Genomic DNA, 19,073 nt, shown 5'->3' on the forward strand with positions numbered 1-19,073 from the left:
AATGGACACAGTGGACCTGCATGTTTATTACACACTTTGCCATGCTATCCGGTTGACCTGGTGCTAGGAATGGTCAGCAATCTGTCAGCAGGGAAATGGAGTAAAGTGACTGCTAAACCATTTCTGCTTTGGGAAGTTTTCTTTCTTGTTACCTCTGTGAGAAAGAAATACTTTAACTTCATTTAAATGTAATGTTTGGAGATTTTGTAATTAAAAAAAAACAATACACAAACAAAACAGGGAGATGCAAATAAATGACACAGAAACCATTTAAACAGTAGAAAATCTGACCATGTAGAGCATGTTTTGTAGTGAATGGTCTTTACAGCTAGTTTTTATTCATAAGTCTGAATACAGGAACACATTTTGTGCTCCACTGAAATGTTATGAAACAAGTGTTTACACTGCAAGGGAGTAGATTTATTTTTCCTCAACAGAAATAAACCTGTTTTCTCAAGTAAGATAAGATTACTTTTGTGGAAAGAAATGCAGAAAGTAGAGGAAATAAAAGAGAAAGACTCCCCCTAAATGGTTGTGAATTGAATCATGATGACTGGATATACCACAGATGTAATTTGCCATACTTTGACCAACACCCTGTGTTTGATATATCATTAGCTTGCAGTATTGTTATTACAATTTCTTCATATTTTATTGTATGAATTGTGTGTTTTTGCTTCAAAGGAGAAGTTTGCGGATCTGACCAGTTCTCCATAAGCTGACAAGGATATAGAGAGGAGAAATATTATCAATGCTCTTAATCGCATTTGAATTTTGTAATACCATTTATAGTCATGTTAAAAAGGTCTTCACGGGATTTCATGCAGTTCTGTGGAAAACTAAATAGATATCATGATTCAGTATTTTACAGCAGTAAATTGGAGCAATAGTTTCCTGTATGACTTTATCAGTTACATCATTGCAGAGGAATTTTGGCCTTTGATAATGTTGATAATTATGATTTGCTTCATTGACATTTGGAGACATTGATTTATGCATAGCTCTCTTTAGGTCCCACCACAGCATTTGGACTTTGACTAAACCATCACATCACATTGATTGTTTTCTTGTCCAGCTGTTCTGTTGTAGATTTGCTGCTGTGATTGAGATCACTGTCCTGTCACATGTCCCCAATTTTTTCAGAGCTCTTTCCAAAGTCAGTAAGGTTTCGATAAAAGTCAAACAATTTGGCGTCTAAGGTTTAAAATTATGGTGAAAGGGTTTTTATTTGTGACTCACAGACGTGAAGTGATTGACTGTTTTGAAAAAGGTGATATGAGTGTCTTTTGCGCGGATGAGATTGCGCTATGAAAAAAGTCTTTTTCAAAGCATCGAAACATATGGAGAAAAATTCTAACACAGAGCTGCATGTTTCAGACTAGACAAACTGCCAAAACCTCTGCTTTTACATGGATGGTCACATTTGTTAAAGTTCAGTTAGAATTCATTTGATTAGCAGCACCTGGCTAATTATCCTTTTATTTCCCGTGGAAGCAGTAAGGATGCACTTAAAGAGGACTTTAATGCAATCTTCTGTTTGATATTCAAAATTACAGCAAAAGGAAACTATGCATAGAAAAAGAAAATAAACACAGGGGTGCAGTGAAAACACACACATGCGATCCACAGACATGGTAAATGGCCTGTATTTGTATAGCGCTTTACTTAGTCCCTAAGGACCCCAAAGAGCTTTACACGACATTCAGTCATCCACCCATTCACACACTGGTGATGGCAGCCACATTGTAGCCACAGCCACCCTGACAGAGGCGAGGCTGCCGGACACTGGCGCTACCGGGCCCTCTGACCACCACCAGTAGGCAACCAGGTGAAGTGTCTTGCCCAAGGACACAACAACCGAGACTGTCGGAGCCGGGGCTTGAACCAGCAACTTTCTGATTACAAGACAAACTGCCAACTCTTGCGCCACGATCGCCCCACATGACCAAGGACTTGTCCCATGTGCGAATCGAAGCAGGTGTGGTTATTCTCTCATTAGTCCTTGAATTTGTCTGTTTGTTTCACTCATGTCTAAGTGGTCCTGCCTGTATAAATCACACATGTGGGGGTCTTGGAGGGTGACAGGTAACCGCGATGATGTACAGCTCTACCCTGCTGTGCGCTCTGGAGTATTCGTGTAATAATTTCAAATATGCGATTGACATGAGTTAATAACGTTTCCTCTGAAAAACCTGCTTATTACAGCTTTAACAGAGCTTGCAATAAGCATAAACAAAAGAGTTTTGCAGACAACAATGTGTTATTTAAACATTAAAGATTAAATGGCCATTCTTCTGCTCTGCTCTCCAAAGAGATGGAACAAGGCTGGGGCCAGTGCTGAGAAATAGGACGATACTTGATCCATTAGTCACAGGCCAGCCAGTAAGTTCCTGTTTCTTTGACTGTTTTAATGTAGTAACTAGGAATCAGTCATTTTTTTAAGTAGTCGAAGGGCACATACAGAAAATCACAGAAGCATGCAAATAGCAGCACATTATAAAATCCTTATAGTTGGACAAATAAAAAAAAAAATTAACCTTGTTTCTTGTGACATTTTGTTGGCCTAAGTTTTAGTGTTATTTCATTTAGTCTTTTTTTCTGTACTGTAATCATGTTTCATTTATTTGACCGTTTTCTGAAGGGGCGTGTCGTCGTCATCAATTTCTTAGATTTCACAAGGCAAGACAGCAAATTTCCTTTGGGTTCTTAATGTGAGCACTCATTCATTTTGGGATTTAAAAAGTGTCACCACACTGATTAAACTATCTCACTCCTCCTCTTAGCCAGCGGCTGTGGGGAAAATCTGTACATGTCCAGCTTTCAGAACACCTGGAGCAACGTAATCCAGACTTAGAACGACGAGGTGAAGGACTTCAGCTATGGAGTGGGATCTATCAATGGAGGAGTGATGGGACACTAAACACAGGTTCTTCTCCACCTTCTTCTTTGGGCTGCTCCCTTTAGGAATCGCCACAGTAGATCATCTGCCTCCATCTCGTCCTATCAATTCCATCCTCTTCTGTCACACCAACCCTTCTTCCTTCTTCACTACACCCATGAACTTTCTCTGAGGTCTTCCTCTTTTCTTCCTGTCAGGCAGCTCCATCTTCAAAACCCTTTGTCAAGTATATCCTGCATCCTTCCCCTGCACATGTCCAAGTCATCTCAGTCTCACCTCTCTAACTTTATCTCTAAAACCCTGAAACAGACATATCCCCCTGATGCATTGATTTCTAATCATGTCCATCCTGGTCACTCCAAATGAAAATCTTAACACCTCCTGTCTTTTTGTCCAAGCCACCATCACTAAACCATACATCGTATCAGGTCTCACTACCAACTTGTAAAATTTCTTTTTTAGTCTTGCTACTATCCTCCACAGGTACTGTTTTATATAAATATAGAGACATATAGTATATATAGTATAACTCAGGCACCCTTACTTGAGGTAATGCCACTGGATATATGTGTCCTTCCACAGGTGGTTTGGCACAAGTCCAATCAGATCAGCTGTGCTATGGCCTGCTGTCCCAACTCCAAATACAAGTACTTCTATGTCTGCCAATGCTGCCCACCATGAGTATAAAGCTTCCTGTAGTGATGATGTTTCTTAAAATTTTATTCACTTCAAATGATTGTTGAAGAGTAATTTGCAGTAAATGGATCCAAATGCTTTGGAGCATCATGCAATACAAAATGAATTTGGAAGCAAAAGTAAAATATAATTTCCTTTATTTTACCCTGAATGCATTCATTTTCTCTTTCGTTATTATCTTTGTATTGTGAAACCTGTTCAGCTACTCTACTGAGTGCTTTCTTATACACACAATAATGAAATTATCATTAGAAGCAAAGGTGATGGGTGAAATGCGAGCAACTTGCATCTACTTCAAACACGGCTTGAGGAAAATAGTGACAACTTTGGGCTGATATCAAGTGTTTGCTGTAATGTTTAGTATTTGATGGTCTGACCTACAAGGTCCCTAGAAGAAGGGACCTTCCTGCGGTGACTGCCCCAACGGCTGTAAAAACAAACTATGCAGTAAGTAGCATCCAATCAGAATATAATTTGTACAATTTATTCATGATCACAGATTAGCTCTACTTTGAGCAGTTGCTAAACAATGACAAAATAAATATTCTTAAATGGTGAGGAAGGTTACAAAATATATTATATGGTTTATGCTACTGTTTAATGCTTCTGTATCAGTCTGATGAGTACATTGACTGTTGCGAAGTGAAGCAACAGTGGCGCTACAATCACCCAACTGTGACTTTGTGGTTTCCCGCTTCTTGCGAGTGCACCAATCAGATCATCTAAATGCCAAATATCTGCTGATTGGTCAGCTTCAATAAAGATATGCTTATTAAAAACTTGCATTTGTGTTGTGTCTCTTAGCTTGGTCACCTAAAATTGCTACATACAAAAAAGTCAACTTGTTATGCTTTTATAGAGTAAATTGTCTATTTGATGTGTTCAGTAATTAGCAGAGATTGAAGAGGAAATTTACTTTGGTCTATGCTCCTACTTTTCTGCATCTGAGGCTGAGAGTGCTTCTCCTCAGGGGTCAACCCCACATGTCCCAGCTACACAGCGGGTTCCTGGTTCACATAAGGTTGTGTCTGTGTGAGGCAGGCTCATGCAGTCTACCAATGAGGAGCACAGATAGAGCTACAGACTCATATGGTTGGAATTCATCCCAACTGGATCCTTTTTTTCTTGCCTTGAGTTTCCACTTTTCACTAAGTGGCGGGTGTTTTCGTTTCAGCCCATCAAACTTTCCATTCCAACTTAAACATTAGATTTCCTATTGCCCGCATTGTCGCACGGACTGCCATTGTGTGAAAATTAGTTCCCTTTCCATACGATAACAAACTTGTTTTATTGAAAATAAACACTTGGACCACATTTCTGTAACCTTGAGCGCATGCCAAAAAAAGCCTCTATGCTCATCCCCAACCTTATAAACAGTACATTGCACAATGATTGAAACTAGCACCACTGAATGAATAATGGGCCTGAAGGTCAGTTCATTGATCATTAATAATGATCAATGAACTGCAGGGCTGGGGAAACCTGCAGTCAGCTAAGACTGAAGAAGTCACTTGGATGAGTGACGAAACACTTCTCCCACTGAAAATGTCACGTCCAGATGAACAAAATCAACCTTTTGGGAACGATTTGAACTATGGTTTAACATCTCCACTTGTATCCTCCAGCCGCCCTACTGCTACTGAAAAAACACCAGTTACTCACCTGCTTGCCCTGCCTCTCCACTGTTACTCTACATTAGACCAACATTTTTGCAGAGCTCTTTTCAAAGTCACTAAGGTTTTGATAGAAATCAATTTGATGTCTAAGTCTTAAAAAGTAGGTGAAAGAGTTTCCATTTGTGAATCACAGAGCTGAAGTGATTGACTGATTTGGCATATTTTGAAAACGGTGATCTGAGCATCTTTTGCACAGGTGAGTTTGCGTTATGAGAACAGCCTTTACTGTTTCGAGAACTGCATTGAGAGTGGTGAGAATGATGTTCCTTGTCATGGTCCTGGGTCATGGGACACAGTGTTTTGAGTTTCACTGTATTTTATTATTCATTCATGTTCTAGTTTCATTTTAGCTTATTTAGTTAATATTTATTATGCCTAGGTTGCTGTTATTGTTCGTTGTTTAGTAGATTCCCCTTGTGTCTTCACCCTTGTGTTTTGGTCTCCCTTGCCCTTTATGTTGTCATGTCTGCATCTCGTCATGTTTACTGTTTATTTTGAAAGTCTTGCTTCCATGTTCATTGTGTTTTGGCTCACTTCCCCTGTGGCGTCATAATGTTCATTCTAGTCAGCTGTTTCCTCATATGTCTCCACTTCCCCTGATCACCTCATGTGTGTATTTAAGTCTTTTGTCTCTTACTGTTCATTGTCAGGTTGTCTGCCTATATTTCCCCATGTTAGTCATAGTCAAAGTCATAGTCAAAGTTATAGTCTTGTCTTACTTGTCGGGTTTAGTTTTTCTTTATTCATGAGGTTCATGTTTGTGTAGTCCTCCTCTTGATTTTGGTTTTGATTCTTGTCACAGCCCAAATAAAGGTTCGCTTCTTGTTTAACTTCAGTTCAGTTCTCCCGTGTCTGCTTTTTGGGTCCGTACCTTAAACTCAGCGGTTGCCCAGCCGTGACAGTTCCTGATTGGAGAAAAACAATAGAGAAAAAATATAAACTGACAAAACCTCTGCTTTTATATGGTTGGTCACGTTTGTTAAAGTTGACTTAGACTGTATTTGATTAGCAGCACCTAGCTAATTATCCTCTTACTTCTAGTGGAAGCAGTAAGTATGCACTTAATGAGGAGTTTAATATGATCTTCGATACCCATCATCCAGATGGATGGCAAAACAACTAGTAGCTCAGTGTTCCAACATTTGGTAGAAGTAACTGTTTTCATAGCTTGAGATCAATGAGGTACCACACAAATGTTACCGCAAGGGGGAGTCAGGACGACAGGTCATGGGCAGATATGATCACCCCCACCCAACATTGGGTAACACGGCCCAAGTACGATGGAAGAAACAACATTAAGTGGGAGAGTAACTAACCTAAAAGATAGGATCATGGCGAAGGTTTCAATCTGGACCCTCCGCAACCGGCTACCAATATTGCGTGAAGTACCCTCTGAAGGTCTACTAGAAGATGTGAATACAGCACTAAGGACAAACCCTACTGCACAGAAACTAGTCAGCTGATCTACACCACAGTAACAGTGATCCGTGAGATGCTTGGCTACAAGATGAACAGCCACAAGGAGCAGTACCCTCCATGGAGAAGGAGACTAGAGGCCAAGATCAAGGTAGCACAGAGGGAAGTTAACCAACTATCACAGTTGCAGAAAGGTGCAATGAAGAAGGTGCCTTGGTACCCGAGGCCTTGGAAACTGCCAAACAAAGACTCACACCCAGGCGCTTGAAGAGGTATACCAGAGAGATAGAGCCCAGAAGAACAAACCAGCTCTACCCCACAGAACCATCTAAGGTGTACTCCCAGTAGCAGGAGAACAATATGAGAACAGCCTCACCAATGTTGGAGATGGAGCAAAACTGAAATAGCATATAGGAGAAGGACACAATCCATAATCGCGATGCTCAGTGGCTAGTGGATGTAAGAGCAGAACACAGGAATCTCCCTAACAGGGTCCAGTAACCATCACATTGACAAACATCCCAGGAAAGGTCTCCGGTATGAAGAGTTGGACAGCACCAGGTCCCGCCATGATTCATGCCTACTGGTTGAAGAAGCTGACTGCACTCCTTGAGTGTATGGCAGAATGGCTAACTGAAGGTTGGACTGTCCAGATCCCTAAGGATCCCCAGAAGAGACCCTCACCATCTAACGACTGGCCAATAACCTGCCTCAGTACCACATGGAAGCTCCTGCAACATGTAGAAGATGGTAAAACAGGCAAATGCTGAGAAATGGGCCAATACCTGCTCCATGAGTCACAGTCCTGCCAGTAACGGAACGATCAGCAGTAAGTTCCTGTTTCTTTGACTGCTTTAATCCAGTAACCACAAGGAATGAGTCATTTTGAATCAGTAGTACAACCATGCATGGAAAAAACACAGAAGCATGCAAATAGCAGCACATAATGAATCCTTACATGTTGGACAGAAAAAAAAAATCCTTATTTCTCGTTTTGTTGGTCTAGGTTTAACTGGTATTTTATGTTTGTCTTTTTTCTGTACCGATGTAATCATGTTTCCTTTATTGTTTTATGAAGGGGCCCTTCGTCGTCATCACTTTCCTAGATTTCACGAGGCAAGACAGCAAATTTCCTTCGAGTTCTTAATGTGAGCACTCACACTTGACTTCACGAAGACGATGAAGATGAATTTTCTTTGATGAGTGATCTCGAACTGAGCATTCATTTGTTTTGGGATTTAAAAAGTGTCACCACACTGATTAAACTATCGTACAGGTCCAGCTTTCAGAACACCTGGAGCAACGTAATCCAGACTTAGAACGACGAGGTGAAGGACTTCAGCTATGGAGTGGGATCTATCAATGGAGGAGTGGTGGGACACTAAACACAGGTTCTTCTCCACCTTCTTCTCTGGGCTGCTCCCTTTAGGAGTCGCCACAGTAGATCATCTGCCTCCATCTCGTCCTATCAATTCCATCCTCTTCTGTCACACCAACCCTTCTTCCTTCTTCACTACACCCATGAACCTTCTCTGAGGTCTTCCTCTTTTCCTCCTGTCAGGCAGCTCCATCTTCAAAACCCTTTGTCCAGTATACCTTGTATCCTTCCCCTGCACATGTCCAACTTTATCTCTAAACCCCTTGTTTTTTTGGATAAAAAAATATTTTTATGCTTTTGTTTTATGCTTCTTTATCACAGTAACTGTCCCAAACTGAAGCAACAGTGGAGCTCCAACTACCCAACTGTGACTTTGTGGTTTCCCACTTCTTGCAAGTGCGCCAATCAGATTATCTAAATCCCACAAACGTGCTGACTGGTCAGCTTCAACAAACATATGCTTATTAAAAACATGCATTCGTGTTGTGTCTTCCCAGCTTTGTTCCCTTAAACCGCCATATGAAAAATGTAAAATTTTTATGCTCTAGGAGAGTAAATTGTTTGCTTGATGTGTAATTAGCAGAGATTAAAGAAGAAACTTACTTTGGTGGTCAACTCTGAGGACAAGCACTGCTGTTAGCCCAAGGGCCGTTAGCATTTAACTTTATAGCAGGGTTAAACTTGCAGAGAGTAAGAGGAGCAGACCCAATAGGGTGCATTTCTTAAGAGTGATCACAAAAAGAATTCAATAAGAAAAATTCATAGTTTGACCAGTACTAGTATTTCTAATTAGCCTTCTATATTTAAAAAAAAAAACTTGTTTAAAATAATAACTGGCTGAATAAACCATAAATTACGATATCAAATAAGTTTTTATAAAACCTCCGCTAACACACTCACAATGAGTTAATGATTAAATATATAAATAAATGTGCATTTAAACACTTTGCTAATCACTTTCTTTATAAATAATGAACATGAACACATTATTTATGAGCTCATTAATGAAAAAGAAACATGTATTTCCCTCGCCACATATTATGTACTAAGGATGAGTAATGCTTTACCAATGATGGATTAAGCATTTACTAATGCCTTATTATTGCTTAATGTCATTGTTGTGACGTGTTACTGGTTCACACATGTCTGAGTGGTACTGGCTCTATAAATGAGACCTGCGGGCTCTTGCAGTCATTGACAGTCTTAGATTAAACAATGACGTTTTACACTTTTCTTCTGCTGTGCGCTCTGGGCCTCACTGCAGTCCTTCAGGTGCCTGGCACCTTGGGGGTAAGTAAAGTCATATATCCTCTTTAAAGTTGTTTTCATTTGGTTATTTCTTCGTTTTTGAGCAATAATTTTTTTACCATTATTTTTTCTCTCATCTCTGAAAATCACATCTGAAGCAGGGTGAGTGTGGCAGTTATTCATACATAAATCTTGACTGATATGAACTATATTTAATCTCTCATTCAAGGTGTTAATTTGCTTTTAATGCTTTCATTTAGTGACCACTACGACTGAGAAGAATGAGATTGTGAACAAGCACAATACTCTGAGGGGGAATGTTCAGCCTACTGCGAGCAACATGTTGAAGATGGTAAAACTCAGAAGTTATAATGTTAATGCTTTGCACAACTAACATTATACTGTTGTGTCATGTTCAGCTTAATAATGAAAGCACACAGCACTTTTTTGTGTACACATTTGTTTTTATCTACATGTTCTGATTTAACGGGCCGTCTTGTCCTCTGCTCCCTGCAGAACTGGAACAATGAGGCTGAAGCCACTGCTCAGAGATGGGCTAACACCTGCTCCATGAAGCATAGTCCTGCCAGCGACAGAGTGATCAGCAGTAAGTTCCTCATTACTCCTCGCGCCTTACAAAAAAACACCACAAAAGCACAGAAAAAAAAGCACTTTTGTGTTTGTTTTTTACATGTTTAACTGTTTTGTTTTTTTACTTTTAAGTTTATAAAGTGATGTGGAAGTACATTTTAGATATATTTATGGCAGCGCGGTTTAATTAACTCAGTTGTATTTGTGTTTGCTTTTGTCCCGAAGGTAAGAAATGTCAGATTGAGAGTGGCACGGCAGTGCAATACGGAAAAACAGGGAAAGATGCATATAACAGCACATTATGAATCACTATCTTAACAGTTTGGTTTGTTAACATTTTGTAATTCTTTTCTGTTTGTTTCTCTAAGTTTTAGAAAGTGTTATTTTTCTGAACTGCCATCATCATCTTTCATTTATTGGGCAATATTTTGCAAAGATGCTTTTCTCAAGTCCTTTGATTTCACAAGATGATGATGATGATGAATTTTCTTTGATGAGTGATCTCGAACTGAGCATTCATTTGTTTTGGGATTTAAAAAGTCTCACCAACCTGATTAAACTATCTCACTCCTCCTCTTAGCCAGCGGCTGTGGGGAAAATCTGTACATGTCCAGCTTTCAGAACACCTGGAGCAACGCAATCCAGTCCTGGTATGACGAGGTGAAGGACTTCAGCTATGGCGTGGGATCTATCAATGGAGGAGTGGTGGGACACTACACACAGGTACAGTGATACATATACATGCACTTAACTAAAAGTGATTCTTAAGCCCAAACCCTGGCTTTAAAAACATTTGTATTTTGTCTCTCTGTGCAGGTTGTTTGGTACAGGTCTAATCAGATCGGCTGTGCTATGGCCTACTGTCCCAACTCTGCTTACAAGTACTTCTACGTCTGCCATTACTGCCCACCGTACGTATATAGCATCTTACCATAATGATGTGTTGTATAAAATGGCATATTTTAATCTTTTGAACGTCCTCTTTTGTCTGCAACCTGTATCAGTATTATTTGTACATTTTAGACCCTCATAAGCTAAGTCATTAGTGATTCTAATATACAATGATGAAATGATCACTAGGAGCAGTGATTGAATTGCAATTCCTTCAAGAAGAATATGTGGATTTTGTCATTCATTTAATGCACAGAAATTTGCATATAATTTGTCATTAAATTGTATTTCAGAGTTGCTTTGAGTTCTCATAGGATAACTGTGACATGTTTGGGATGACATCCAGCGTTAGTGTTTGCTGTGATTTTTAATATTTGATGGTCTGACCTACAATTACAGTGGAAACTACCAGTTAACCCAACCCTACAAGAAAGGACCCTCCTGCGGTGACTGTCCCAACGCCTGTGAAAACAACCTGTGCAGTAAGTAGAAATATCCTATAGGAATATAATAGTTGTAAACAAGGTGAGATATACATGTTTCTGTTTTGCAGACCTTTAGGGACATTTCAATGTAAGCCTTTGATAAAGTAATATATTGTGTAAAGATGAAGTTACATTGGTTCTGTGTGCACCACATACAATAAAGTTGCACGCAACAACAGTCAGCTTAAGGCACTTTATATTGTAGGTTAAAGACACTACAATAATACAGTGGGGATTATATGCATAAATTTTGTTACAGCACTTTCAGAATGGCATCCACTTTAATTAAATGTATTAACCAATGTTATCAATAAATGATCAGACAGAAGAGGGTTTTCAGGGATTAGTGTTAAATGTTCAGCTCTTATGCTTTTTATGTGAGAACAAGATCCAGAGTGTGATTAAAGTAATCTTTTACATTCTGAGAAAAGCAAATTGAGTCTAATATTGGAGTGAATGTAGTGTTGGAGCTGTCATTTTCGGGTATCTAAATGGATGTTAAAATCATCCACAACAATTATTTTATCTGAACTAAGCACCAAATTTAATGGATCATCTTATAGCTAAATTTATTTTAGCTGATAAACAAAGCTAACCTAAAACTGTTGTCTCCTCACCAACTTAATGCTTATTATGTTCTTTATGCTTTTCTCTCTCTCGCAGCCAACCCCTGTCCCTTCTCTGATAAGTACAGTAACTGTCCCCAGCTGAAGCAGCAGTGGGGCTGCAACAACCCAACTGTTGCCTCTTGGTGCCCCGCCTCCTGTAAATGCACCAATCAGATTATCTAAATGCCCCATGTCCAAATGTGTACTGATTGGTCAGCTTCAATAAAGATATGCATAACAAAAACCTGCGTTTGTGATGTGCATTCAGAATCAGAAATCAGAAAGGGTTTTATTGCCAAATGTTGAGCAGGTTTACAACATTAGGAAATTGCTGCGGTGCTTCAGTGCAAACATACTGTCATAAATTCCAGTTCTTCTTACCTATCTAACCACCATATGCTGTTAGTGAATAAATGGTCTGTTTGACTGGGTCAGTAATTAGCAGAGATTAAAAAGGAAATTTACTTTGGCACACTATTTCTGAGGAAAAACACTGCCGGCAGGAGCAGATGCCCTTTGACTTTACGTGAGGTGTAAACTCACAGAGAGGAAGAGGAGCAGGGTGGATTTGGCAGAGGTTAGGAGGAAATACAAAAAAAAACCAACACAAACTTGAGCCAAGAAACATCCACAGTTTGAGACCGCATCTGATAGCAGTGATTAATTATGATATACACCACAAGTAGAATTTTAGATTTTTTTCTTTTATATTTAAGTGCCTTGATTTAAGTGGTTAGATTATAATTAGATTATTTTGTATTTATCAAATACAAAATAATGGGCCATTTGTCGCAGGATCTTTCAAGTATTTTTGACTTTCAAGTTTTGTTTTTGTGGTTTTAATTATTCTTTTTGATTCTTGAGTGTTCTTCTGAGTTCCTGGTTGCATTAGAGGTTATTGTTCCTTCCTCTTGTCCCAGTACTTCTGTATTAGGGTCATCCATGTGTCTGTGTTTCCCTGTTTAGTTATCTCTTCTCACGTCCCACTTTATTGTGATAGTTAGTCGTCCCTTGAGTCTTGCTCTTGGTCTTACTTCCCTTTTCTCATCCGCCATGATTTAGTTCAGCTGTGTCTTGCTTTCCCCTTTTGTCTCCACCTCCCTGCTTGCTCTTCTGTGTGGGTACAGATAAATAGTGCTGTCCTCCCATTAGTCGTTTGTCAGAGCTTTTGTTTGCATGCACTCAGTGTTTCCTGATTTCGTGTGGTCCTTTAACTTTGTACGTAGTTTACTTTTTCCTTTCAAACTTTGTTTCACATTTCTCCCTTGCCCTTTATGTTATTTTCTCTGGACATTTTTTTAACAGCCAAAATAAACTCGTCACTTTTTGTTACAGCTCGCCTTTTTCCCCTTTTTCGCATTTTGGGTCTAAAACTCCATTACTGACAGACTGTGACAGTATTGTGCATTTACATATGACTTTAAAAGTTTTAAAGGTCGCCCAACTGATATAATCAATAAAATAGTACGCTAATGATGTAATAGCTCATACAGCTTACAATCTATCACACATTTTTCTTTGAGGAGTACAGAAAAAGGTCTCATTCACCACCAGATTAAAGTGTTTAAATTCAGGAGCATGGATAAAGACTGAGTACTAACCACAGCCATGTCAATTATCTTACTGGTATTAGCATAATGGCAAAAGGAAGACCTCATCCATATCATCCCAAAAGTACCACTTTGTCCATGATCAAGACCAGCAAAATAATAATCATCACCATCTAGCAGGTGGTAGGGCTGGAGTCTTTGTAAGAATTAAAGAGAGAGAATGATGTGAGAGCGGGCCGGGTTTCTTTCAATTCTAAGTTTCCATTTTAGCACATAACAAAAGATGCTGTCGGCCACTAAGCATCTTTAGAACCAAAACCTTCATGATATGCCACCAAAGCATTTCTTGATGTTATCCGATTGACACCGAGCATTATTTTATTGGCTTGTAGCTTCCATCTAGAATTATCATTGAAAAGAAGAGACTCGTCAAAAATATATCAACAGGGTGGGAATAGCAGATATAGGATTGTGAATGTTGAAAAGCATCCTTCAGGTTTTTCACTCATAAATACAGAATGTTATGCTGATCATGTTGGTGAACCGGATTTCTGGCCTGTCATTGCCAATCAAGACCCAGTGCCATGGTACTAGCTTTTGACCAGACCTAACCTAGCTTAAGACATAATTATGCTGTAATCCAACTTACGTATAGATGGCAGAAAGGAGCACACAAACACTCATTTTCTAAACATAATAATCCAAACTGGCATATTCAGGAGTAGCGCAAAACAACAGATATGACCTTGACCTCAAGCATAGTTTATTTAAAGACCATTTGGGTGATCATTGTGTGCAAGTTTTAATAAAAGTTGACCACTACTCTGGGAGAAGTGGGGATTCCTGTGAATTGTGGATGGATGGACAACAGATGACATCCTTCAGGCAAATGAGCTAAAATGTATTTTGAAAAAAGTGCTACTTTGGCTCTGATGCGTCTCTGTGTTTGTTGTGGCTGATCTAGTCTAAAGCAACAGAAGTCTATCTGGCTCTGAATTATGAAAGCATACACATGTTCATCATTAGCAAGATATAGGTATAGCTTAGTTTTAAATGACAACTTCCCCGCTGTATTGGCCCTGAAAATAGCATCACATCCAGAGAAGGCGGGATTAAATTGTCAATACAGACTTATCCCTCCATGACCAGTTGGATACCATCATTTTCTTTCAGATTGCATGCTTTTACTTTAACTGCTCATTTGAAAAAGAAATGCTCTTACTTTCCCACATGCAAGGCTGAGAGAGAGTGCTTCTCCTCAGGGGTCAACTCCACATGTCCCAGCTACACAGCAGGTTCCTGGTTCACATAAGGTTGTGTCTGTGTGAGGCAGGCTCATGCAGTCTACCAATGAGGAGCACAGATAGATCTACAGGCTCGTCTGGTTGGAATTCATCCCAACTGGATCCTTTTTTTCTTGCCTTGAGTTTCCACTTTTCACTAAGTGGCGGGTGTGTTTATTCCAGCTCATAAAATAGTCCAATCCAACTTACACATTAGATTTCCTATTGCTGCCTTGTCGCACGGACTGCCATTGTTTGGAAATTAGTTCCCTTTCCATGCAATAACAAACTTCTTTCATTGAAAATAAACAATTGGACTGCACTTTTATAACACTGAGCGTAAGCCAAAAAGTCCTCTCTGCTCACATCACAGCATATGGGATTCAAACCAAAAGCTGTAAGACAGATGAGTGAACTACCTGAAGTGAGCAAACGGGGGAGCTGCAAGGAGTTTCTATTCCCCCAGCAGAGGGGTGATAAGGGGATGAGTTTTTCCTCTGCCAGCGGGTGCAACGATAGCAGAGGTCTTCTGGTTTGGTCGGACTCGATAAGCCCTGTCTTGCCATCCTGTGGGGCTTATCAGCTGCAGCAGCGAGTCTCAACAGTTAGTCCCACAGCCAGAAAATGTTTACAGCTTTGGCGTCGGTTTGTCTTCCTGAAATGCAGATTGTGTAAAACAGAAATAATTACATGTTTGTTAAAGCATGTTTGTTGTTGAGTTTATTCATATCTATAATTAGCCATGGTGGATTTTGCTGCATAAGATAAATTCATTCTCTATAGTCATTTTATCTAAACTTGCATGGGCTGAGTTAAAATCAGACAGCTTATGTTAACACAGCTAAAATAGCTTGCTACATCTGCTCCAACAGACAGCTTTGCTGCATGTGTAGCAAACAAGAAAGGTTACATTTCCCTTGTTATTTCTTTTAATAAACCAGTGATGGGAGGGGAATAAGTTGACGGAAGCACAGAAGAGACATTTTAATAGGCAGGAAGACATACATCAGTCTGTCCAGAGACTGTCCAGCCCTTATCTCGCCACATCAAATACAGTCCCTTTGGATTAGAAACAGGATGCCTAAAAAAGAACCGAGTGCATCTGAACCTGACAAAAGATCTCGAGATTCAGTGCAACAAATTAGTATTGCATTCCTCCAACTTACTTGAAAACTAAGATTAAACAATACACACACAAAAAATTAATACTTTTCCCTCACAGACATGAAGCAATAATATTATTAAAATGAAAATGAAATATTTCAAATTAAAGGTTTATTCATTTCAATACTTAATCAGTGAGGAAAATATGCTTGCTATAAACTGAACGTTTGACCAAATTTAACATTTTTCTCTGTACTTGTGTAGCAAAGTGACTTGGAAAATTTACACAATATGATCATATTCTTTGAGTGCATGCAGAGAGAAAGTAACATCCAAAAGTTAAACGCTTTACTGCGTGTCTGTCATTACTGTCGAAACCATGAAGTGGTTATTGTTCATGTTCGTTATTCATGTTGTTTAAAAAGACAAAAATATATGAAATAAAAGGTTTTTTCCCCAGTATGTTCCTTGAGTTTATCTCAAATTGGGCTGAAAATTAAACATCTCCAGTAAATGAAAAGTTTTCATTTCAAGAATTGGACATTTAAAGTGTACTTTAGTATTATGCATCACTTGTAGCAGTATTAGTAGCATTAAAAATGCAGTTAATGCATTAACTGAACTTCTGGGACAGGCATCTTTGTCTGAGCTGTGATGTCAGGTGCTTGGCTGAAGGAACTCAGTGCAGACATTAATCCAAGTCACTCCTCTTCATTCACGTAGCATCACTATTTTATGTACTTATATTCACATCTCTTACTTGAAGAGCAGCTTTGTGTTGAGAACTATTTTCCCTCCATGACCTTTTCAGCAAAGGCCTCAAACGCACAGCACACCACGCTCAAGTATCACCTGTAGGAAGTGAGCTCCCGCTACACGAACAGTTAGGAAGGCCTCTAATGAAAGCAGAGCACTCGAATTGTGCCACTTCCTTCCTTTCACTGAGTGCCATTAGATGCGGAACAACAAAGCTTGCTGGCAAGCTCCTGACCTTGCTCTTAAGCTTTCAACACAGAAAACAAGAGGAGATCTGAAGCAAAGCTCTCTGAGAACAGCTCTCCTCTGTCACATGCCAGATCACTGACAGATCACTTTTATCGATAAATACTTGAAAGAAGGAGCGCTATAGCATGGTAAACACTGTATTTCTAATCTGTATGCAGTAGTGGGTGCTGCACTAACTTCCCTTTATTGTCCTGAAAGGTTCAAAAACTGTTGTTTTATGATGAGTGCAAAAACTGAGCTCCACCCTATTAAATATAACAGGCCTGGTTCATTTGATAAATTAGCAGGCGGGTGGTGTTCGTTCTCACTGATAGCCATACTCACGCCAATGAGTACATTAGATGTACATTAAGCAAACACTTGGAGAAGAGATCCAAACAAGCTGCAGAGGAAAGGGTTAAACATGGGTGTATCCCAAACAGAATACAGGGCAAAACACGCAAAGCTGCAAAAATAAAATCAAGAGCGAGAAAAATACACAACATATCGATGATGTGGTCATAGCATTTTAAATAAAATGTGTTTATAGTTGTAGAATAAAAACGTAGAGCTCTCCAATGAGGCACCTTCATTGAGGCATTATAAAATATCCATTTTGTGTTCATTATTTTAACAGTTTAAATTCATTATTAAGAGCAACACATGTGCCTGCACATCTTTTCAGGGTTTGGTGTGTTTATAATATTTTTAAATCTTCTGTTTTTCTGTTTCATTTTCTTAACATTTCCTTCATCTGGTGCTGATTATGTAAAAAAGGTTAGAGCAGAGTGGGGAATTTGCAGGAAGTAGTAGAACACAATATGCACACGCATGCATACAAATATATAGTACAATGTGGAGTCTAGACACTGATGGTGGAGAAGATGAAACCTGAGGCTTGGATGGAGCTCTGACTGACTGGGGTTAGGTGGAGGTGGGGAGGAAGTGTGTTGCATGACTGAGATTCTGAAAAGGAGAATGATGAGAACACATGGTGATGTTGTGTGTGTGTGTGTGTGTGTGTCTATAATCTATAATCTTGGGCGACCGTGGCTCAGGGGGTTGGGACTCGCATCTGTAACCGGAAGGTCGCCGGTTCAATCCCTGGGCTCTCTGTCCTGGCTGTTGTGTCCTTGGGCAAGACGCCTTAATGCCATCTGATCTCAGGAATTCGCATGATGAGGTGGGGCCAGGTTTCACAATGAACACACCCGAAACTCTGGCTGATTGGGACCCACACCCAGTTTCACACCTTGGCTCAGGCGATTAGAGGATCATCAGGGGGTCCTTTTGTCCCTCTGTGGGGGGTTACTCCCACTAGGTTATATCTGGGACTCTCCACCATTTGACCTTAGAACTGAAGAAGCTTCTCGGATGAGAGATGAAACGTCTTCAAGCAACTTAAAGAAGTCCAGACGCTTTTCTTTGCAAGCTCCTTTGACTACGATGACCTGGATGACTGAGAACCTTCACAGACATCTTATTTCTTAGTATGATCATCTGATTCCTCGTGTGAGAGTCTTTGTGGGATTTGTGGACTATAAAAAAAACATAAGACAGAATTGTCAGATCAAAATCAATTTTCTCTTTCAAAGTCACTGAAAAGCCATATGTTCATTTATCACAGTGTACCATGCCAAGAAGTGTTGCAGGACTTCAAAGAAATCTTATTAAATGATGTTATCAGATTTTTGTGCGAGAGTCTGAAAAATTACTCAGCTTAGAAGTGAAAAAAAAACCCCTGTAGTTTTGCTATTTGAAGTACCAATCAAGTGTGACTCCTCCAAGAGCAGCTCAGTCTCCACAGGCTGTAATGTTTAACGTCCAACTTTAGAATGGAAATGCACATGCTCGTGCAAAAACAGTTTTGTTCTCTTATTAACAAGAATTTCCCGAATAAAGTATGCCTTTTCTTATCTTACATTTTTCCTTCATACCGAGTGTTATTTTTCTGTAACTCATTTTGAATTGTTAAGGCTTGCAGATATGTATTATTACAGGCAGGACTGTTTGAAATGAAATGCAGGCGTGGGTCTGCTGGGCTTCACCTCCACTAATTCAAGTGACTGAAATGAACCATTGTGTTTGTGGTAACTGCACCTTTTGGCCTTGTGTTATCCAGTCATACTTTGGACTGCTGAGGCGTTATTTTTATTAACAAAACATATGAGAAGTCTTTGTTGCAGTTTTGGTGAGGGAAATTCTACTATTTTATTCTAGTGCTAAGTAGTGGTTGCTGAGTGGTGCTAAATAGTAGCACATAT

At 39.5% G+C, this 19,073-nt stretch overlaps 1 protein-coding gene and 1 pseudogene across 2 annotated transcripts; both read left to right on the plus strand.

Moving 5' to 3' along the window:
* Nucleotides 1–2,060: 2,060 nt before the first annotated feature.
* Nucleotides 2,061–3,580, plus strand: LOC308397084 (cysteine-rich venom protein triflin-like; annotated as a pseudogene). Its single transcript has 4 exons — nt 2,061–2,129; nt 2,855–2,926; nt 3,362–3,382; nt 3,482–3,580. The product of its transcript is annotated as a cysteine-rich venom protein triflin-like (transcript).
* Nucleotides 3,581–9,259: 5,679 nt separating this feature from the next.
* Nucleotides 9,260–12,071, plus strand: LOC308396946 (cysteine-rich venom protein-like; the record flags this gene model as incomplete). The annotated part of the gene is made up of 7 exons (XM_080882593.1): nt 9,260–9,359; nt 9,574–9,665; nt 9,830–9,920; nt 10,485–10,627; nt 10,721–10,815; nt 11,195–11,277; nt 11,944–12,071. The coding sequence occupies exons 1-7, from the start codon at nt 9,281–9,283 to the stop codon at nt 12,069–12,071; spliced, it is 711 nt and encodes a 236-aa protein (XP_080738719.1). The 5' UTR covers nt 9,260–9,280.
* Nucleotides 12,072–19,073: the final 7,002 nt, after the last annotated feature.

Source organism: Rhamphochromis sp. 'chilingali' (genome assembly GCF_963969265.1).
Source record: "Rhamphochromis sp. 'chilingali' genome assembly, chromosome: 5".
Lineage (NCBI taxonomy): Eukaryota > Metazoa > Chordata > Actinopteri > Cichliformes > Cichlidae > Rhamphochromis > Rhamphochromis sp. 'chilingali'.